A 24013-nucleotide genomic window follows, 5' to 3' on the forward strand; every position below is an offset into this window, starting at 1 on the left:
ACGGTGAAAGATAGGATTTTTTTTTATAGGGAGACAGGGTTTGTACAGCATTGACTATTACATGCTGCACATGTAGGGCAGGTGAATGGTTCTCTTTAAACGAAAGCCTGTGACATACAGTAGCATTCATTACCCATAGGCTCCCATGTTGAAAAAAAAAGAATAGAATTATACCACGAGGTACACGTTTTTTACAGGATTCCTTCGTATGGAATAGTGTAATCTACCATACTTTTTTTGTCCTCTTTTAGCATCCATCAGGCTAATGAAACCCTATGAACACGTTTAGCGTGTGTGCACCAGGACCTTCCCTGGCGTAGACGCTAAAACATACATCACAAACATGATGTGCACAGGGCCTTACTTGTGCTATGCCCATTGCTTTTCGCCTCATTTAGTTTGGTGTGTTAAATTTCAATCTGCTTTAGATGGATAGATAAAATGTCAAATGGCACTTTAATATTATGGATGGTCTAGTTGAATAGTCAGAAACCTGCTGGAAGTGCAAATATCTTTTGCAGGTTGCAGTAGTACTATCAGTGCTCTGTTACTAAATGTTGCCTGCCGTCAGTAAGTTTATGGATGTACTACAAAGTGTGATGTTTTCTGCAAACACCTGGTAAATGTATACAATATATAAAGTCAATCAGCTACAATAATAATATTATCGAGTACCTTCAGTCATATCGCCAAACACATTTTACTTTTATAGCAAATGGCAATCATATTGTTCTACAGTGTTTCCTTGTAAGGTGCAGAACTTGTAATATAAAAGCATTAAATCTGCTGAACGCAGGAGCAGCAGTTCTCAGTTTATTGCATTACTTTATTTTCTTTATTATCTACTCAATAAATGATATGAATGACAGGTACCTCAAGCTTCATGATCAAAAGCCATATAAGTTATGCCAAAGAACATATTGCCAAGGAAAAAAAGAGTCTAATAAGGAAATCTCAATATTCTCTCAGGCCTTAGTTGTACCCACTAAGTAAAGTCATGGTATACCAATATTTTTACAGTTAAATCAGAGTATATTTTCCTATATTTTCTTATATTTACCAAGTGCCTTGTATTAGTCAAAGGGAAATTACCCTTTGTTAGGCTATGTTCACCGCAAGTTTTTTGCTGTATTCTTTGGGAAAAAGTTCCTGTCGTACAAGTTAAGCAGTATCTGTATCATTCTAACTAGTATTAGCACGATACTAACAGTGGCATCCATCACCGTAGACTTTAATGGCATCGTTCAAATGGATATGTCATGAACTGCGGTCATGACAGTTTATGACGTTTCCTTTAGACAGATACCATTATCGTTTTTGAGTAATGGATGCCACTATTAGGCCTCCATTTAAAAGGGTTTTACTACAAAAGACATTTAACACATGTCCACAGGATATGTGTTATATGTGATAAATGTATGATCACTGGCGTCCCAGCACTGGGACACCACTGTCCACTAGAACTAAGGTCCTTACTCCCGTTCCTTCGCATTGCACGATCACAGTGTGGAGTATTTTGAACAGAGCGGTGGTCTCACATGTGTACTACTGCTCCATTCAAAGTCTTTGGGAATGACGGAAACAGACAAGTGCTATACTTGCCTGTCTCCACCGGCCCAATAGACATTGAGTGGAACGGAATTGCACATGCACGACCCCCACTCCATTCACAATCCTCCTCACTGTGATCGTGCAGTGAGGAGGAATGGGGGTCGGGAACCCCATTCTAGAGATCGGTCGGAGTCCCAGTGGTGAGGCCCCCAGCGATCATACATTTATCACCTATCCTGTGGATAGGCGATAAATGTCCTTCGTGGGGAAACCCCTTTAACGGATCCATCACCCAAAGACTATAATGGTATTTGTTTAATAGATACACAATAAAAGGCTATTGGAAAGTCCATGACATATCTGTTAAATGGATGCCTGTAGTGCATGCCATATAAGCTTATGGCATACAGTAAACGCAGTATACCTTTTTTTTTTTACAGGAGCTGGTGGGATGGAATAGGGTAGTCTACTACATTATTCAATTATTTTTTTTCCTGCAGTATACTAATGTATACCGGCCAGACAGTTGCCAAAAGGACACTTTTTTGCCCTCTGTCTGACAATAGAGCCCTATAGATGCATTTAATTAGTACGCTGGAAGCTTTTCCGACGTACATGCTTAATGTAGTCTGTTGTGAACAGGGCCTTAGCTGCACTAAATCACTCTCCAATATATCACAATGGACAACAGATTAAGCCACTGATCCACCAATAACAGGACACTAAAGCCAAATATGTCATGGGGTTTTTGTGGCACCGCAAACTATCCCAAATAGGCAGCATTCAGTGGTGCGGGGGTGTCTATGGGCAGTGATGTAACCTTTTTTTTTTTCGTTTAATGCCTGATTCACATCACCTTTTTACCCTTCGTTTAGCGTTTATGTCAGCAAAACCCCCATAATACTGTACTTAAAGTTTTAATGCAGTCCTATGGTACATCATAGATAATACTTTGTGATATCTTGGTTGAACTTGATGGACATGTGTCTTTTTTCAGCCGTACTAACTATGTAACTATGATATCCCAGCACAATAGCACATTATGCAAAATAACAGTTTCAGCTTTGCTACATCTGTACATATTTTATATAAACAAGAGAAAAAGGAGTCAAAGATATCAAATATTGAAAAAATAGAAAATCTTTATTAATAATCAAACATGAGAATCTAAAACACATCAATTACTGGGTCAAAAAAGATGTACACTAAATAAAAATGACGTACAGACAAATTGCGGCATGAAAAGTCACTGATTTATTTGTACCCCAAATCAGGGATATATCCATATAGGTAAATGTATGTCAGGACAGAGGAAAGGAAAAGAGTTGAGGAGCTTAAGTAAGGGCTTACACCTAGTGAACATAGCCAGTTAACAACTATATATAGGACCTGACAGAACCAAAAAAATGTTCTTACCCATGTTAGCGTGGTAGTGTGACCCAGCGGATAAAGTGATGCCCCGACGCGCGTTTCGCGTGTAGCTTTTTCAAGGGGTCCCACAAACTATCCCAAATAAGCAGCATTCAGTGGTGCGGGGGTGTCTATGGGCAGTGATGTAACCTTTTTTTTTCGTATAAGGCCTGATTCACATCACGTTTTTACCCTTCGTTTAGCGTTTATGTCAGCAAAACCCCCATAATACTGTACTTAAAGTTTAAATGCAGTCCTATGGTACATCATAGATAATACTTTGTGATATCCCAGCACAATAGCACATTATGCAAAATAACAGTTTCAGCTTTGCTACATCTGTACATATTTTAAATACTATTATTTGTACAAAAGTTGTAGTGGATATATTTGAATTGAAGTATGTTGTATTGCCAATGTATGTTGCTATTTTTTGGTTGCCATGCACCCAGTGTAACTGTTTTCTGCATACTACACCTGAATTATATATTGTAGTTTGGAAAACAAAAAACAAAAAAGATTCTTCTTTGTAATCTGCTTTACAGTATGTTGCACCGTTTCAGATGTATTTTCTAAACTTATTTTTAAAGTCTACAGCTGTTAATTTGCTGAACCCTCAAAAAACAATAACACAGTAAATGAATGTAAAACACTGATCTAGTACTGTACAGTTCGTAAACTGTAGATATTAAGGAAGTAAAATAACTCCAAGCATCGTGTTTTGTGACTTTTTCTTTACTTTTGCAGCTCCTGACAAATCACTATGAGCTGAGCTGGAAATATTACTGCCTCCCTTCTGGATGGGGGAGCTTCGGTTTGGCCTCAGAGGAGGAATTGCACTTGACAGAGAAGTTGTTTTGGGGGATTTTTGACTCCCTTTCTCATAAGGTATTTCCACTCTCTGATATACTGTGTAGCATTTTCTACAGTGGATTTGTATGTGACTGTCACATTCGGTTGCTGTTTGTCAGCTCAGGATATAGCTATTTTTCGGGAATTGGACATGTATTAAAATTGCAGCCAACGATTTTCATTAAATTCACTGAAGCCAAACAGAATACAAAAAGATTATTTTTTAATATTTGAGGCATTAAGGCTTAAATTGCTAGTGAGGATAATAAAACACACACAGCACAGAGAAGCTTCTCTATCCTGAAGGCTGCACTAAACAAAATATCGCGTAAACAGTATAAAAAATGGGTAGGTCATGTATAGCTGTCATATAAATTTCCAATTGAGGCCATTTCATTACATTAATATCTGCATTGTAAGCCGTTCTTGCTGTCTAATCCATTTTTTCTTGAATTGCCTTCTGCGAACTGATAAACTTTAACCACATTCTTTAAGATCGTGGTCCATGAAACCATTCGCATAATGACATTGAAAAGATTTGAAATGCGCATGAAATATGTAAATTTAACAAAGTCCTATCACAGATGAGTCATCCATGTGTGGCATATTCATGACAAGATGTGACAGGTGTTGAGAAGAACTGTGTGGTGGAGTGACAAAGTGACAGACATTCTGATGGTAGATTAGAAATAACATGAACCCGACGTGATCAAGACGCTGTGCTCCAATGATAACTATGTAAATGAAACGGTTAATATTTAATTCTCTAAGTTTTATTGCTGAGATCCTGCTCAGAGACATATTTACTGGCACTGTGCTGGCCTCCCAAGAATTCTCTGGCATGGGTCGCTGACAGGAGATAATGAAATCATTATTCTCAGTGCTCGGTTATTTCAAGAAAAAAAACAACAGTTTGCTCTGTTGAGCCAGCCATGATCCCTTGGAATCAGTGAACAAGGTTTGGTTGGATACAGAGAGTCGGAGAATGTCTTGAGGCAAAAGATTAGGATAAATTGCTGCTGTAATACCAGAATTTGTACAGCTCCTAAAATGAGATTGATGCTTCCCTTAGAGGAGCACATGGAAATTTGTGTAATTGGACTGTATTGGCGGCATGCTTTCTTAGTTTGTTTTGTGTGTATAAGAGCATGGAGATCTGTGTCTAAACCAGCTTTTACATTAATATTTTAAATAAGGACTAACGTGTAAACTGACCGTAAACAAACTACTAATTTAATTGTAATTATATTACATAGTTACATAGGTTGAAAGTGATGAGCCTGTCTTTTTTTTTTACATTTCTCAATCAATTACACATAATTTCTTGCTAGATTAGTTCTAGCCCTCAATTCCATTTATCACTAGATAATCGTCTAGCCCCTTTTTTTAAATGCTGACTTAGTATCTGTCAATATTAATCTTGGGATAGGAAATTCCATAGTTTGACTACTGTAACTGCAAAGAACCCTTTCCTATATTGATGTCTGAAATGCCTTTATTCCTACACAAAATAAATGTCCCCTGGTCCTTTGTATAGTCCTTGAAAAAAATTAATGATATGCTAGTTCTATGTATTGACCACACACAGAGGCGTAGCTAGGTTCTCCAGCACCTGGGGCAAAGATTCAGTTTGGCGCCCCCCCCCCCCCCACCAACCTCTTTCCCGACATCTCCTTCCCCCTCGCCGTGTTTGTTTTCTCTACCAATCGACGTGTCATTTATTTTTATGAAACGCGAGCATAAAAACATTTGTACATTTTACAAGCAATATGGTTCTATACACAACACCAGAACCAAGCTCAATACATATATACAGCACCAGCACAAATACAGCTCAATTTAGTGCAACCCTTGCCGTATAGGTGTGTACGGCGTAAATCTACAGCTCCCAGCATGGCCCGAACAATGATAAGGATATGCTGGGAGATGCCGTTTCACAAAAAATAAATCCTATCATAATCATACCACCCATCATCTCGCTGCAGATCATACAGTGACTACAGTGCTGATTAGAGGCAGAATAAACATTTACATTAAGTGACTCACCGGTGACGTCTCAGATTCTAGTTCTTTTTCTCCATCCGGTCCAGACCTCTATGGTGGCTTCTCCCAGTCACAGCCCATTTCTGCAGTTTGCCGCTCACATGTCTTCAGCTTCTCACTTTTCCAACATTTCTTCACCTATAAATAAAGATAAAGTTCTCATACCACACACTACGCCCCTAAATATAATAGCGCCATACACTGCACCTCTAATTATAATAGCACAATACACCGTGTCACACACACACACACACACACACACACACACACACAGACACTGTGCCCCCTGTAGATAGTGCCTGCCATAGAGCCCCTGTAGATAGTGCCCCTATATAGACCACCCCTGTATATAGTGTCCCACAAATAACTCCCCCTATAGTGCTCTACAGATAGCCCACCCCTGTATATAGCCCCCTGTAGATATAGCCCACCCCTGTATATAGTACTCTACAGATAGCCCAACCATGTATGTAGCCCCCCTGTAGATATAGCCCACCCCTGTATATAGTGCTCCACATATAGTCCACCCCTGTATATATTGTTTCACAGATAGCCCACCCCTGTATATAGCCCCCCTTGTACATATAGTCCACCCCTGTATATAGTGCTTATCTAGATAGTCCATCCCTGTATATAGTGCTCCACAGATGGCCCACCCTTGTATATAGTATATACAGGGGTGGGCTATCTGTGGAGCACTATATACAGGGGTGGACTATATGTACAAGGGGGCTATATACAGGGGTGGGCTTTCTGTGGACCACTATAGGGGAAGCTATTTGTGGGATACTATATACAGGGGTGGGCTATATCTACAGGGGGACTATATACAGGGGTGGGCTATATCTACAGGGGGACTATATCTACAGGGGGACCATATCTACAGGGGGACCATATCTACAGGGCTGGGCTATATACAGGGGTGGGCTATATCTAGAGGGCTGGGCTATACACAGGGGTGGGCTATATCTACAGGGGTGGGCTCTATCTACAGGGGTGGGTTATATCTACAGGGGTGGGTTATATCTACAGGGGTGGGCTATATCTACTGGGGTGGGCTATATCTACAGGGGGGGCTATATCTACAGGGGTGGGCTATATCTACAGGGGTGGGCTATATCTATAGGGGTGGGCTATATATACAGGGCTGGGCTATATACAGGGGTGGGCTATATCTACAGGGGTGGGCCATATCTACAGGGGTGGGCCATATCTACAGTGGTGGGCTATATCTACAGGGGTGGGCTATATCTACAGGGGTGGGCTATACCTACAGGGGTGGGCTATACCTACAGGGGTGGGCTATATCTACAGGGGTGGGCTATATCTACAGGGGTGGGCTATATCTACAGGGGTGGGCTATATCTAGAGGGGTGGGCTATATCTAGAGGGGTGGGCTATATCTAGAGGGGTGGGCTATATCTAGAGGGGTGGGCTATATCTAGAGGGGTGGGCTATATCTACAGGGGTGGGCTATATCTACAGGGGTGGGCTATATCTACAGGGGTGGGCTATATCTACAGGGGGATATTTACTATATAGCCCCCCTGTAGCTATAGCCCACCCCTGTATATGGTGCTCCATAGATAGCACACCCCAGTATATAGCCCCCTGTAGATATAGTCCCCCTGTATATAGCCCACCCCCTGTAGATATAGTCCACCTGTATATAGCCCACCCCCTGTAGATATGGTCCCCCTGTAGATAGCCCACCCCAGTATATAGCCCCCCTGTAAATATAGTCCCCCTGTATATAGCTCACCCCCTGTAGATATAGTCCACCTGTATATAGCCCACCCTTTGTAGATATGGTCCCCCTGTAGATAGCCCACCCCAGTATATAGCCCCCCTGTAGATATATTCCACCTGTATATAGCCCACCCCCTGTAGATATGGTCCCCCTGTAGATAGCCCACCCCAGTATATAGACCCCTGTAGATATAGTCCCCCTGTATATAGCCCACCCCCTGTAGATATAGCCCCCCTGTAGATATAGTCCCCCGCAGATACAGACACACACGTCTATTACAGTTAAAAAAAAATAATAATTCAAACTCACCTTATTCCCGCTCCCACGCTGTCCGGCAGCCATGGAGACCTGCTCTCTTCTGCGCAGGTCTCCAGGGGGTTGAACACAGCGTCTATGAAAGGCGCTGATTGGCTGGGCAGGATGACTTTCCCTGTCAGTCAGTCAGCGTCTTTCATCGACGGAAGCTTCACTGGTACAAAAGGTACCAGTTGCTTCATTCGTGGAAAGGCGCTGAAGTGCCCGGTCATTCATTGCTTCTAATTGTACCTGTGTCCTTTCGACACAGGTACAATTATAGTGCAGGAGGAGGTGGCGCTGGCGCCCCCCTCGGAGCTGCGCCCGGGGCACGTGCCCCGCCTGCCCCCCCCCTAGCTACACCCCTGACCACACATATATTTATACATGTTAATAAGATCACCTCTAAGGCGTCTTTTTTTCAAAGCAGAACAAACCCGATTCGTTTAGTCTTTCATTATAAAAGGGACCTCCATTCCCATTTAATAATCTAGTCGCCTGCCTTTGAAAAAATTCAAGATGTGGCCTTAAAAAGGGATTTATAGAGGGTTAATATTAAATTTAAATCACCGGTTTTTATCTCTATTTTTTATATTATATTACTTTACATTAAAGGGATTGGCCCATAAAGAACCCCTTCACTTCATAATGCTGCCTCCCCCAGTGTCCACTACTGTAACTCCAGCATTTCCCTGGAGGTGGCTGCTTTTCAAGTGAATGACCAGCCATGTAATGCATGGATGGGCCATGTCTAACAGAGTGGGAGCTTACTTAGAGGTTCTCCAATCAGGCTCATAGAGGGGGATCCTGAGCAGGAGACCCCTCTCTATGCTCTAATAGGGAATGTGGGACAATCCATTCAAAGTAATTTGTATTCCAGTAACAACATTTTAATATTTTTTTATTGTTTTTTGTAGATTTAAAATTCTCTTTTTACTACGTTTTACGTTCACAATTTAATTTATTAAAGGGGAAATGTGAATCGAACATGGAGTTTACAGTAAAACTTGGAGCACAATTTCCGTTAATTACAACATCGGTCTCAAACCTGTGGCTTTCCAGCTTTGCGAATCTACAATTTCCATAATGTTCTGATAGTCGTAAGAACTGAAGAGCCACAGGTTGGAGAGCACTGACTTACAATAACCTTTTTCTGTGGACATATGACAAGAACCTTTCTCTTATTGTTGAGATTTATTTTGCATAAAAAAATATCTCCCAGTATTTAAAATATTTTCCCTGTTCTTCCAAAGTCTTTTGCACAAATGTAAAATGTATCAGTGGTTAGGAAGGGAAGTAGCTTAAAGGGCCATCTCAGACATTTATGGCACATGCATACAAATACCATAAATGTCTGATAGATGTGAGTCCCAGCTCTAAGACTAACACCTATTTGATATCGGGGGTCCCCGACCCAGTCCCTGTCTAGTGAAATGGCCGGGGTACATGACCCAGTACCTGCCTAGTGAGATTGCCGCTGGCTGCCGTATCCAGATAGAGACTCGGTGACAAGATGGCCAGGTTTACAGAAACAGCTGAGCTGTTTCCGCAACTTCCATTGAAGTAAATTGGAGCTACAGAAGCAGCGTAGTACAGCGATCTATTTTCCAAGTACCGTAAAGTTTCCATAACTCCAGTTCACTTCTATGGGAATTCCGAAAACAGCATAGCTCAGGGAGCTCAGTTGTTTCTTGAACCATGACCATCTCTGCACAGATGCCTCACCTGGATGTGGCGGTTAACAGCCATCTTGCCAGGCATGGACGGGTTCTGGGGATCCCTGATCTTGAGATAGGTGCAGGTCCCAGAACTGGGACTTGCATCTATCAGACCTATGAATATCCTATGGATATGCCATAAATATCTGAGATGGGAATACCCCTTTAAATGCATGAAAAAGAGACGTTTTTCTTCCAGCAGTCATGAAGTCTTTCGTCTCAATTTATTAAACACTGCATTCTTGTATATTGAACGTTGATAAATCTGAAACAATAAAATGTTGAGTTCAATGGTGCATGAATTTGCAGTGGGTTGTTTGAGCCTAGAAATGCAATCTATGTGGTCTTGTTCTTTTACTAAATGTCTTTTCCAGTTGCTGCTGTGTCCTGGCTGTGTTGCTGTCACTAACAATTTTGCATGTTTTTCTGTGGGACTTTCCAACCAGTTCCTATCTCTCCTGCAGAAGTATGAAGCTGAGCTCTTCAAAATGTCCATGCCATGTCTCAGTGCAATAGCTGGTGCTTTGCCTCCTGATTATGTTGACACAAGAATTAAAGCAACTCCTGAGAAGCAGATGTCAGTAGATGCTGAAGGAAATTTTGACCCAAAGCCCATGAATACAGCTAAGTAAGTTTTGTTAGCGCTAAATGTAACGCATTCGATGGAGAAGATGTCTGAAGAACTCTGAACTGTAAGACAAATGGGATAACCATGTGGTCCACACCTACCTCTCTTGCAGCAAAAAAGCCAACTCACAACTGAAATCAAGAAACAGACACTATGTGGCAGATATACTAATACTGCCTAAGATTTGTGGAGTACAAACTTAGACAAGGTAGTGAGAAGATGCCCCAAATTTATCATAGTGGTGCATGCTGTATGGCAAATTTGGTGCATCTTACTAGACATGTTAGGCTCTGTTCCCATCTGGGTCTCAGCGTGCTGCGCTATGTTATTCAACAAACAGCGAACATCCAGACGGAAACCCAACAGAACCCATTAAAAGTCAATGGGTTCCAACAGGTGCGATTGGTCTCCATCATGCGATTGGTTTGGTGGCTCAGTTTTTTTGTTGTTTTTCCTTTGGTAATGGAGCAGAACGGAAAGTCCTGACTCCAATGTGTACAGAGCTTTAGACACTTTTCTCTTCCTTATACTACCATTTGGTTGGCTTATTTTTCGACAGTTTTTGCGCTACAATTTTGGTGCATGGCGGTGCATTTAAGCCACGCCCCTTGCAGCGCGCAGTGCAAAAATTGTCTAAAACTGTTGACAAATCTGTCGCATAGCATGTGCACTAGAATTCTGGCACATCTTGAATAGTAAATCGTGTCCTATGTTTTTGGATAAGTATGGTTGGCCCCAGCTTTATTTGTAAGGAGAACTTTACCTGATATGTTATTTCTTATGTCAATTAAACAGTCCATACTTGATATTATCCTGAATATTGAGCCACTGTGTTCATGATGGGCACGTCAGGAGCCTTCTGATAATAACATACAGCGCTCTGGAGAATTTCAGATTACCCATGTTTTCACCTCCGAAGTCTTTCTGGAAAAGATTTACGCAGCACCTGATCATATCCCCATATTTTGGTTGGACATGTTGAGGTCCACCACGTTCTTGACAGGATCCTTCCTTCCTTCCTTTGTTCCCATACCATGTCTATAGTTTTTTTTTCTCTCTAAAGGTATCACATCTTAACGCAGATTTGGTCGTCCTTATCTGCATGGTCGTTGCAGAGACCGCCTCCTGTTACCAAGGGCTCTGCCAGTGTGCTACAGTTGACCGGCCTTTTGCACTCCATATTTTGCATCTACTGGACATATTTTTTGAGACCTGTACTTCTAAACCCTTTCTCTTCCATTTTTAGGAACATCAATACAGTAACTTCTCTATTCTATCTTCTTTTTCCAGATACATGTACAAGTGCTTGCTTATGTCCTTGCGATGTTTCTCAGTTTTAATGTTATATTTTGTTTTCTTGTGCATCAAAAAATGAAAAACCTTTGAATTTAAAATATAGAATTAATGCTCATTGCTACTACGGAATACATTATTTTGATGGGAGGTTAATTTGCTCCTGCAGACTGCCAAATTGGTTTATGGCATAAAAAAAATTAGGAACCATTTATGTAAGTGCTATGCTATAGTTTATGACAGATCTACAGGTTTTTTCTGTGCAGAATCTCAAATTTCTACTCATGCATTATGTTGGCAGATATTTTATGCATGCACATTATTTGTGCAAAGTTTTGGTTTTTTAAACTGTAGAAAAAGACATGGATTGCATATTCCCTTTAGATGCTGTACACAGATCTATTGCTGCTAAGCAAATAATAAACTTGAACATGAGTTTCTTTGTTAACATATTAATCAAAGTTTTTTTTGTAGCACGGCCATAAAGACATATGAACATAGACATACAATTTTGTCTGTCTTCAACGACCATTAGTGAAAGGTTAGAAACTTACTGTATACTGTGTTATTATTGAGTTTAATGTATAAACAGTATGCAGTAACCTCAAATGCTCCCCCTACTGGTGGTTGTAGGCAGCCAGATTATTTTAGTTTTTTACCTGTGTCAATGCAGGGAATTTGGAGCTCTGTATCAGTAAAACATAGCTCTGACCAATATAGAGATAAATTAGGAAGTTAATCAGCACAGAATTTTAGCCCTAATGAGATTAAAGAAAAATAAAATGGTGTTCATGGGTGGAAGTTCACTTTTAATAAGTAGAGTTTAATGCTGACCACTCTAAGGTCGTTATTCATGAGAGATTACAGTCGAGAAACAGGTCATTAACCCCATAAGAAATAATACTCTAAAGATCACAACAGTCATCTATGTAAAATATTATGAAAGTAATTATTGTCTGTATAGTGTCTTTAATATACATTTTCATGTGTATACCGTGCATTGCCTCCTGAAGAGGTTAACGAGAAGGTGGGCATTCTTGCAGTGTCCCTGGATTTCATGATGAAATAAAATGAGTTTATGCTAATCTTGAATTCAGGAAAAGATAACAATCGTGCTGAAGAAGCTTTTTCATTTCCGACCAACATGAAAGATTACTTTTTGTTTTACAGTCTGACATTACCTGAAAAGCTAGAATATATTGTCAATAAGAACGCAGAGCACTCACATGATAAATGGGCCTATGACAAGGTACAAAACATATCCTGCTTTTATTTATATTTATCTAAAATCAATGTAATACAAAAGGGGAGATTTATCAAAACTGGCGCCAAGTAATTGTGGAGTAGTTGCCCATAGCACCCAATCATGTACCAGCTTTCATTTTTTTTTTGGAGCCTTTTTGAAAATTTAAGAAGAAATCTTATTGGTTGCTATGGCCAAATGCTACAGTTTTGTTAAATTTCCGCCACTATGTTTGTTTCAAAAGACATCAGATCAAGAGAAGCACTACAACTCCCGCTACTTAAGCCCCAATATTGAAAAATGTTTTAAATATAAACCATAGTTATAATAAATTGTGCATGGTTAACCTGGAATTCCTGTACAGCTCTATTAAATATTTTCTGTTTTCCCCATTCAAAAGAAACTTTCTTCCAATCAAAACTACATGAATAAATCTGTAGGACAGTGTCCTAGTGGTATCTTATACATGTCAAAGAGAATAGGCTACAGCCATTTGAGCTTCTGTCACATAATTTACCATCACCTTGGATGGAAATCTAGAAATCTACACAGTACATTTCTATAGAGCAACTTTATATTACCACCAATTGCTGTCCAGCTGGTTAAAACAGACTGTGAGTTACCAATCATTATTATCGTCCCCGTACATTATTATAATGTCGGCAGCGCGTCTCCCTGTTTACACAGATAAATGTGCTGCCGTCAACGATAATATTTGACTTTTCTAAAACGATACGACCAGCAGATGATCGAGCATTTGCTCGTTCATCTGCTGATCGCTCCCCCTTTTACACAGGGCAATTATCGGCAACGAGCGTTCTATGAACGTCTGCCCGATAATCGTCCAGTTTAAAACCCCCTTAATTATTTTTCCTTATCCTATTTTTAATGAATAGACCCCATTAGAATAGATCATGGCTAGCTTCCTAATTGACAGAACATAGCTGTATAGCTGATAAGATAACCAGATATGTTTATATTGTTGTTTTTTTGCCATTGGTATTGACTTTGTTCTTTTCTATTTCCCTTGGTGTTTCCTTAGCTGCATAGTGGTTGGAAGTATGGAACATTGCTTGATGAGAATGCAAAGCTGCATCCTCTACTGAGACCCTTCAAGACATTATCTGAAAAGGTACCCTAATTAAGTTTGTGCGTTAATAGACAGAACAATCTTGCCCTTCCACTCACCATGTTAAATGGATTTTTGAACTTCTATTATTTATGACATAATTGCAGAATGACACCTAGGATACACTCCCGGTTCTTATTATTGTGAAAGCTGGTCTTTCATGATGACTTTTCCAGCAAGGAAATAGTGTAAAAAAATTAGCACATCCGTTATTCTGTTGCTGAAAGAAATGCCACTCATAATGTTGGAACCGTATAGCCTATGGACTCCCTATAGTTTATGTAGGTCAGATAATTCCTGTCACATATATACTGTAGATTGTCTTCATCTTCAGCTTCAAACCATCCTAAACTGTCACAGGAAATCATATTTAAAACTTTGTAAAATGACATGCTATGATATCTCATGGGAATTTGTAGCTATTTAGGGAATTGTTGTCTATGCTAGATGGGTAGTCGATGTCTGGTCGAAATATTATTTTATTCTATATTATCAATATAGTATAATAAAGGCAACAACATTTCCTCTGTCTTTTCACCACATCTGTCCACGCGACGTTTCAGCTCAAACTAGAGCTTTTCTCAAGGCTTGACAAAGATTCTAGTTGGAGCTGAATAGCATTTGTTTGTCACAGCAGTTAATACTAGAGGACTGTTTGTTAAATGAGTAAGAAACCACTAATGGGGTACATGGGTAAACAGTGCCCGGTTTATAATGGAAATATAGTGTTGGTATTTGTGTTGATAAAAACATTCTTATTGTGAAGATAATGCTTCTGCACTGCATAAAATTCCATTCCAAATAATTTGTTTGTACTCCAGTTTTTCATTTGGTTCTTTTACATTGGATATTGTACTGAAGAACTCCATTACGAACTTAGCATGGGTCAACATACCAAAGAGGCAGCAGTGTGGGATCCTATATACCTGCCGGGTACCCCGGGGTGTCTGTATGTGCTGGGATGACGGAGGAGACAGGGTCAGGAGATCTAGGGAACAATCCTACATGATAAATGCATCATTTTTATTTGCACAATTAAAGCAGTTTTCCCTGCTGGCAGGAGTCACTTTATTGGTCTGTATTAGTCACCTGACACTGGCGTGTCACCCATTGGCTGAATTCTTTGTGGTATGGAAGGGCTGCAGCTACTGATTACTGACCACTTCTATAGCGACAGAATCCTCTCATAGGGACATGTGATAGTAACTGTTCTCCAGCACAAATTCTATATGCAACGCAACACATAGGGACATAGTCATGGAAATTAATAGACCAAAGCCACATGTTGCCATATTCTCATGTGTACTGGTTCCTGCAGCCCAAAGTTTCTGTAACTGGATGTACAGAACCCATGAAACACGGACTGACCACCACTAACTGACCACCACTGACTGACACAAGGGGGACTACCCCAGTTTACTGGCATAGAAAAGTCTCAAAAGGGTCCAAAAGTCGCAATTTACTTTTAGCCTTTTTATGCCGCCCTCGTCACTTTTGTGGAAAGGGGCCTGGCTTCCTAAAAAGAGGCAGAGCCACAGCAGCCCGACAATCTTATTATAGTTTACGCAATAAAACTGGCGTAAATTATATAGTGGAAACCTAGATTTCACTCTGTGAGGCGTAGCAAGGTAGAGCCCGACGTCCAGGCACCATACCTTGCCCCCTATCGGACTACAAACCCCCCCCCCCCCTTCTTTTGGAGAATTAAATCAAATAAAAAAATGATGTTGATCTCACCTCTGGGTCCCCTCAGAATGTTGCAGCTCATACAACCTACCTACGTTGTATGTGAAGTAGCACTCAACGTGAGCCGTGGCACGCAGAGGGGATCGGGGGGGGGTGAGTTGAGTATACCGTTATTTTATTTTATGTCCGATGGGGGAATAAATGGTGCATGTACGTTGTGGTTCGCCAAAATGTGACACGGCCTGTGACAGATTTATTTAGAGGTCTGCGCCAAATAATCTGTTGCATCTTACTCCAACGACTAAGACTGACGTATGACATGCCAGTCTTAGTAAATCTGCCCTGAGAACTGAGTACTGACAAATGGACTTACTGTAATACATGCTTTGACTGACACACAATGGCAAAACTGGTTAAGTAAGGAATTGTCTGAATCAGGTGACTTTGAGGCGAGATAAAATCATGATTCCGATGAGACATTTATTTCTATCTCAGATATTCATGACATACAGTATCAACAGAATATGCCATAAATGTCTGAAAGATGCGAGTCCCAGCCCTGGGACCTGCAGCTATATCAAATTACCGTTCCCGATATAGGTGCGGGTACCAGAGCTGGGACCCGCATCTTCAGTGGCATAGCTATAGGGGTCGCAGCAGTCACAATTACCAGACTGGCCTCTTCATAAGGTGGGGATCAAGTAATACAACAGTAACAATTTCAAGCACTTTATATACAACCAGGGATAGGAAAAAGGACAACCAATAAGCATTGGTCCTGATGTGTGACCTCAGGGTTACGGGTCACAGACAACATGTCCGATCGTGAGTAGATGGTTCGGTTGCAACAGGAAAAAAATTCTCAAACTGTTTAAATAGTTTAAAAAAAAAATCTTGTAGCAAAGGACATCTATATAAAAGACAATGAGGAGTAATATGCATGTGTACAGTCATTTAAAAAAACAAAACATACATATATCTATATATATATTGAGAGAGGTTTGTTATTTATTTTTTGCATCAGCTGATCAGGAGTGCGGAGGTGAGCAGCCGACACATCGGCCCTTTGTGCTCGTGGTGTCTGTTGTCATAAAGCTCTAATTCCCATTAGTTTTTGTGTACCAAAAGTATATTAAGCGGAATTGAAAAAATACTCAGAATACACTGGATGTCACGCGGATATGATCTGTTGCTATGGTAACCAGATGCTATGAGAGTACGGAAGCCTGGAGGGTTCAAGAAATGTATTCGCAGGGTTTTGGAGCTTTCTAGGAGAGTGGTCACCATAGTGACCGGACGCTGAAAATTTATATAGTATTTATATTTCAAAGCCATCAACGGAGCACTGAATTGGTAAGAGGATATTTGGAGACAAAGAAAAGATGGTCCTCTATATCAGGGGTCTATAGGTTTTTCAACAAGCCGAAGTAGGTAAGTTAAATTAATTGTAAAATGTCTAGGGTAACTCAAATCCTGTTAGAGCGAAGGATGCTGGCGATGCAAACTGTCAGATTTATAAATAGATGATGATGACAAGATGAATATAATACAATACAGTTATAGGAACTTCAAACATGACAATAATACTTCATTTATCCATTAGATTGACAATTAAAAATTGATTAGTTACATATAAAAAAAAAAGAGGACAGGAGGCGGCTAAAAATAGCAGGGGGGGGGGGATTTATGGGAAAGGTAAAAATTATGACCATACAGATGTTGTTTGTAAATTGTATAATAGTGTGGGTTGGTCATAAATTCCAAAGTATATAACGATTGGACTAGCGAGCAGAAGCCCCCGATGAAGGATACATAAAGACGAGATCTGCTTGCGGTAAACAATTTCAGTACCTATTAAAGGGACAGAGTTATATAATGGTCCGTTGAGACCAAATGGGACTGTGGTAATTAATCTATAGATCCAATATATTTCCCTTTGACATAGGGAATTATATCGGTCAGGTTGGTTTTCTTCTATTTGGTCAATGGGTGTGAGGGTGTAATGGTGATACAATGTCTGGAGACACTGTGCTATAGAAAGTTAATGTTGCAATTCGATCTATGCTTATTCAAGCGGCAGTGTAGTAGTGGTCTGCCCACGTTCTGAGTATTACATATACAAGTGATCAGATAAACAACAAATTGTGACTGGCAGTCAAGTCTTTTCTTAATTTTAAAGGTCTTTACGGTTTGGTATGAGCGAAAGATTGTAACATTATTCATAATTGTCTGACAGCACAGACATCTTTTTGTTCCACATTTAAAACTACCCACTCTATTAGGCCTCATGCACACATCCTTCACCATTTTCATGTCTGTTTAAAACCGATCCGTGTGTTTGTTGTGACATCCGTGTGGTTTCCGCTGTCACTCCGTGCTTATTCCGTTGTTTCGTTTTAAACGGATACTGTGCTTCCGTTTGTCTTCCGTTTTAAACGGTCTGTTAAAATCCATCTTATGTGTTGAATGCACGGAACTTTGGCACGCCCTGCCGTTGATCCGTGAAAAACGGAAGGCACACGGATGCCGTCTGTGTGCTGTCCGGTTTTTTTGACGGACTCATAGACTTCAATGGGCCCCACAGTCACTGAACGACGGACAAAAGTAGGACATGAACTACTTTTGATGGAACGGAACCGTCAAGATAACTGAAGTGGGCATGGTCCCATAGAAATTAATGTGTCAGGGTGCTATCAGTTAAAAAAAACGGATAGCACCTTGAAGAAAATAACTGAAGTGGGCATGAGGCCTTAGTCATCAGGCTTAGCTGTGGGGGTTGTGTAGAAAAGCTGACACGACTTGGAGCCAGGATATTTTTAATAGTCCATGTTCTTTTAAATGTGACTAGGGGTTTTTGAGGGATAATTCCCAGAAGAAAAGGGGTCTTCCTCCAAAATGTGCCAGTGCTTAGCTAGACAGTTTCAAAATCTTTTATGGACAAAGATGTAGGTTGTAATAAAGTTAAGACCGAAATTAGAGTCGCCCCTAAGGTTAGAGGAAATTTGTTCCTGGTACAAAATTTCTCTAACCCAGGGGGCGACTCTAATTTCGGTCTTAACTTTATTAAGACCGAATCTAAGCCTATCACATGGTAGGCGTAGATACATGTCCCATGTATGATCTAGTCTGATGGGCCCTGTATCTAAGCCTACACATAGTAGGATTAGATACAGGGCCCCAGCAGACAGAAATATTATACTGTATAAGATTACTGTCTACTGGGGCCCTGTATCTAAGCCTAACATGTGGTAGGCTTAGATACAAGGTCCATCAGACTGTATCACACATGGGCCATGTATCTAAGCCTACCACATGTGTTACTAATGTGGTTTTTGTGTATGTCCTTTTTTTACAGGTTCGGATGTTGGACTATGTCGGTTTCGAAGACTACTTAGATGACAGAATTTTTTATTTTATGAAAAATGGGGAGGAACTCACGTCATTTTTTTAACTAAAATAAATAAATAGAAAAAACTATTCTGGGGTCACCCCATTTTTCACAACCAGCCAGATACAACATAGCAGCAGCAGGCTAGCATTACCAGAGTGGGAAGGCCCACTGTTTTTGGGCTTCCCAGCCTAATACCAGTTTGCGGCCGTCCCAGTACCCGACTATCTCTACAGATGGTCGGTTACTGCATCGTACCCAACTCTTACCGGCACCCCTGGTGGTGATGGGTACCGGGGTAATAATTGGGGTTAATGTTAGCCTTTTCACCTGCTAACATTATGCCCCGCCTTAGTAATGGACGCTGTCAATCAGCCAGCAGCCATTACTAAGGTGTTAGTAATAAAGTAGTCCAGGAATCCGAAGTAGTCCAACAACCGAACATGTAAAAAAAACACAAACACACAAAAAAAATTAGTAACACATAAAAAAGCAAAGCAATTCTTATACTTACCTTTCCTGGGTCCAGCGCTGGAGCCGCAATGTCAGCGAGCTGGGCCCTATATCTAAGCCTATCATGTGTGATACTGTCTGTTGAGCCACTGTATTTAATCCAATTATGTGTGATACTGTCTGCTGAGCCACTGTATATAATCCTATCCATAGCTATCGGGTCGCAGTGCTATAGATATGCTGTATCCTATATCCTGAAAGCTGCGGGCCATATCCTGAAAGCTGCGGGCCATCTCCATGAGAAGAAGTTAGGGGGGCCCAAGAAGGACTTTTGCATCAGGGCCCATGGGCCTTTAGCTAAGCCCCTGCGCATATATCAGACATTTATGGCATATCCTGTGGATGTCGGTGAGAGGAATAATGCTGCCGCTACACGACGACATTGAAGGCGACACAGATCGTGCGGCCAAAGATCGCTCTGTGCCCCTACATGCACATTACAGTTAATGTGACTGTGTTGTGACCCGCAGGTTGCAAGAAATACAGCAGGTTTGTATTTCTTGCCACTGTCTGATTGCGGTCACGGCATTCACTTTAATTATGTTTGCACACAGAGGCACATAGCGATCTTTGGCTGCGCCACCAGTATTGTGGCCAAAGCAATAACCCCTAAATTGTGTAAAAGGTTTTATTGCAATGTGTGCCCCATGACTCATAAGACAAAATTCTGGAAAATACAATCGTGTAAAAAAAACAATGGTCATTGTTGCCCATAGAAACCAGAGTTCATCTTTAATTTTTTTCCAGTGTAGATTAGAAAATGAAAGCTGAACTATGATATGGGTATCAAAGGCACTACTTCTCAGTGCCATATCCCGGAAATGCCTCTTTAAGTAAATTTCGTTGTTGCTTCAATGTAACTTTAGAACAAGTATCTTATCTGTTGCGTAAATATGCCGCAAGTAACGTGACACAGCACCCTTCTCTTGCATTGTATATAAACTCTGTTTTCACTTTCCAAACAAGGTTCTCTTTAAATCTGCCCATACACATTGTAGGAGGATTTCAACTACTGGCCTGATTATTGTTTAAGAATATTGCACAAAAGAAAGTTTGCAAAGCCCAACTAATGTCTCCTAGAAAAGGTGGTAACAGGTGGTTTAGGCTCTGTTCACATATCGTTTTAGCATATGTTGAACATACTGTATCTATTGGGCCCATTTACCCGACGAATGCCAAAAGAGTGTCCTTTTGCCTTCTGCTGCATTAAAGTGTGTCTGCATACCTTTTTTTCCACTGTATAGGAAAGCATAGCTTTCTGCACATTCTTCTACATAGGTAGGTCAGTAAAAAAAAAGTATACTGCGAAGTATAATTTTTTTTACAGTGGGACCATACAGGTAGCATATGCCACTGTACTTACGGCTTATACCTCTGACTGAAGGCACAAACGTTATGTAAACAGAACCTTGACCCCTTTCCGCTCAATCACGTACAGTTAAGTTGTGGCCGCTAGTGTCTTAGCGCATTCACACATAACTATGTGATGGTAATGGCGTAGGCTCAAAAGCTGAGCCTGTGCCACCACTAGCATATTCAAGCTGTATATTACAGCTGACACACTGCTGTAATGGCAGGGACCAGGGCGCTCTCCGATCCCAGCCAATTGACCCCTTAAATAGCGATCGTGGGTTCTAAGGGGTTAGAACGCTATCCGACCCCCTAGCATCGCAATTGCGGGGTGCCCATGGTTGCTATAGTACCTGAAGGCCTAAAAATGGCCTACAGGTCTGCTATCTACGGCCTAATAGACTTCCCTTCAGTGTAAAACTGACAGGTATAATACACTGCAATAGATAAGTGTTGCGGTGTATTATATCAGCAATCAGACAGTTAGTATTTCAAGTTCCCTAGTGGGACTAAAAAAAAAAAGTACAAAAAAATGTTGTTGAAAGAATGTAAGTATAAAGCAAAAACCAAAAATCGCCTTTTTTCCCATAATAAGTCTCTTATTATAGGAAAAAAATTAAACATTAAAAAAAACTATACAAATTTGGTATCGCCGTGTCTGTAACGACTCAATCTATAAAGCTATTACATTATTTATCCCGCGTGGTAAACGGGTTAAAAAATGTAAAGCCAGAATCTCAGTTTTTTTGGTCGCATTGCCTCCTGAAAAATGTTATAAAATGTGATCAAAAAGTAGCATGTACCACAAAATGGTACTAAAATAAACTACAGACCCACAAAAAACAAGCCCTCATGCAGCTTTCTTGATGGAAAAATAAAAAAGTTATGGCTCTTAGAATATGCTAACATAAATGATTTTAAAAAATCATTTAATTTTTATATTTGAAAAATTATTAGTATTACAATAGAGAAAAAGATATATCATTATCAATATAAAACATCTCACTTTTCCAATTTGCCACTCCCCCTTTACACTCCTCCCACTAGTCTCTCGTGCTCTTTATCTTTCCTTTTCTCAGCCTTAAATATTATCCCCACCTCTCTTGTAAAAAGACATAGTCATCCTGTCACCTAGCCCCCTCTGCCACCAATTCCATCCTCATGATTTTTTCTAATATATCCACTATCATTTTCATTGATGGAGATTGTGGTTTAATCCAATTTAATAATATTGCTTTTTTGGATGCCAAGAGAACTAGGTGGATCAAAACTATCCAATTCATTGGAACTTGTTTTTCTTGAAAGTGAAACAGGAATCACCGATTCTAAATCTAACCCCAACAACAAGACATATTACCTCATTCACCCCACCCCCAGAAAGGGCTGGATTGCACTACATGTCCAAAAAACATAGTATAGTTAATATTTCCGTTCACCACACTTCGGACATCTCTGATAATCTACCACATACTTTTCTATTGGGGTACTGAAATCGTAGTATAGCCGATTAACTATATAATAATGCATTTCTCGCCATTTCTCCAAGATCATCACTTTTGTTACCACCTAACCCCCTTTCTACATCTTTTCCATGATCTCGTGTACCGGTAGTGTTACACACATTTCCTTACCCCATCCTTCTGCCGAACCGTATTCACCCTTTACCAGCTCATAATTTATGAAGTTTGCATAGATTTTTGCCAGAGAGACAGAAGTTCCCGTTACAAATAAGGATTGAAACAATGGGGTCAATCTAAATCTATTGACTCTTCTATCCCCTCTCTCTCCATAGAATTCTCTCAATTGCCTGTATGTAAAATAGTGTTTATTGCTGATGACAAATTTTCGGTTCAGCTCCTGGAAGTCTCCAATTTTCCCATAAGGATTAAAAAGATCTTTCACCCAAATAAGCCCTGTAGTATATGTGATATGTGGTGCCCAGCCATAACAAGACAGCTCTCTAATTATTATGCTGTGTTTCCCGGTTTTAGAAACCCCATACACGTGGCCCTAATCTTTTGCCTGGACATTCGACCAGGCGCAAAGTATTGGTTCACAATTGCAGGGCTCTGATGTGAAATAATAAAAAAAGAAACCCCTTAGAAGTGACCCCATTTTAGAAACTGCACCCCTCAAGGCATTTATTAAGGGGTGTAGTGAGCATTTTCACAGGTCTTTTCCATAAATGATTGTGCTGCGGATGAAGCAAATTAAAAATATAATTTTTTCCCCAGATATGCCATTTCAGTGGCAAATATGTAGTGCCCAGCTTGTGCCACTGGAGACACACACCCCAAAGATTGTTAAAAGGGTTCTCCCAGATATGTCGATGCCATATATGTGAAAGTAAACAGCTGTTTGGGCACACTGTAGGGCTCAGAAGGAAGGGATCGCCATTTGGCTTTTGAAGCGTAGATTTTGCTTGGTAGTAGTTTGTTTGTTATGCTGTGAAGCAATCCTTTCTCCACAGGCCGGTGTCGCACTGATAAATGGTGTCCTTTCTTATCCCGCTTTTCGTCCACACTCTGCACCTTTGCAGTTTTGGGAATTTTGCTGGGAAGTGTTGTCTTGGTATAATACGGGCACCCTCGCTTCCAGCAGATATGTTTGGGCCCTACCCTTCCTGGTTCCATAATTTTAGGGCCTTGATAAATTGCCTCTTGAAGCAGAAGAAATGTTCCCCTTGGGCCGGCACAACTGCATATCTTTTATGCAGGGCTGTTTTTTTGCGGGACGAGTTGTAGTTCTTATTGTTACCATTTTGGGGTACATGCGACTTTTTGATCACTTTTTATTCTTTTATTGGGAGGTAAGATGACCAAAAAACAGCAAGACCGGGAGGCCAGTGTCGATGAGCTGCAAATAGCTTTAAATGCAGCGATCGCTTTTGACCGCTGCTTTTATGGGGTTAATGGCGGGGATCGGAGCTAACTTCGATCACCGCCATTACAGCAGGGTGTCCGCTCTAAGATACAGCTGACATCCGGGGATGGTGGCTTCGACTCAGCTTCTGAGCCGTGGTCCACCGTTTGTGTTATGGATACAGCAAAATGCGGGAAGCCCTAGCTTTCCATGACGTATCCATATGACAAATGTCGGGAAGGGGTTAATTCCATGTTTTTAATGTTTATTATGAGCAGACAAATCACAAAAAAATGTGAAAAA

At 40.6% G+C, this 24013-nt stretch overlaps 1 protein-coding gene across 4 annotated transcripts in view; it reads left to right on the forward strand.

The window, feature by feature from the left end:
- Nucleotides 1–24013, forward strand: part of RYR3 (ryanodine receptor 3) — a 658838-nt gene that overhangs the window by 394668 nt on the left and 240157 nt on the right. For all 4 annotated transcript variants that reach the window (XM_075844915.1, XM_075844916.1, XM_075844917.1 and 1 more), the window contains 4 exons: nucleotides 3709–3849; nucleotides 10065–10246; nucleotides 12710–12788; nucleotides 13825–13914. In XM_075844915.1, the coding sequence (XP_075701030.1) occupies nucleotides 3709–3849; nucleotides 10065–10246; nucleotides 12710–12788; nucleotides 13825–13914 (492 nt within the window). The remainder of the gene's footprint in view (nucleotides 1–3708; nucleotides 3850–10064; nucleotides 10247–12709; nucleotides 12789–13824; nucleotides 13915–24013) is intronic.

This window comes from Rhinoderma darwinii, chromosome 12 (assembly GCF_050947455.1).
Source record: "Rhinoderma darwinii isolate aRhiDar2 chromosome 12, aRhiDar2.hap1, whole genome shotgun sequence".
NCBI classification, from domain to species: domain Eukaryota; kingdom Metazoa; phylum Chordata; class Amphibia; order Anura; family Rhinodermatidae; genus Rhinoderma; species Rhinoderma darwinii.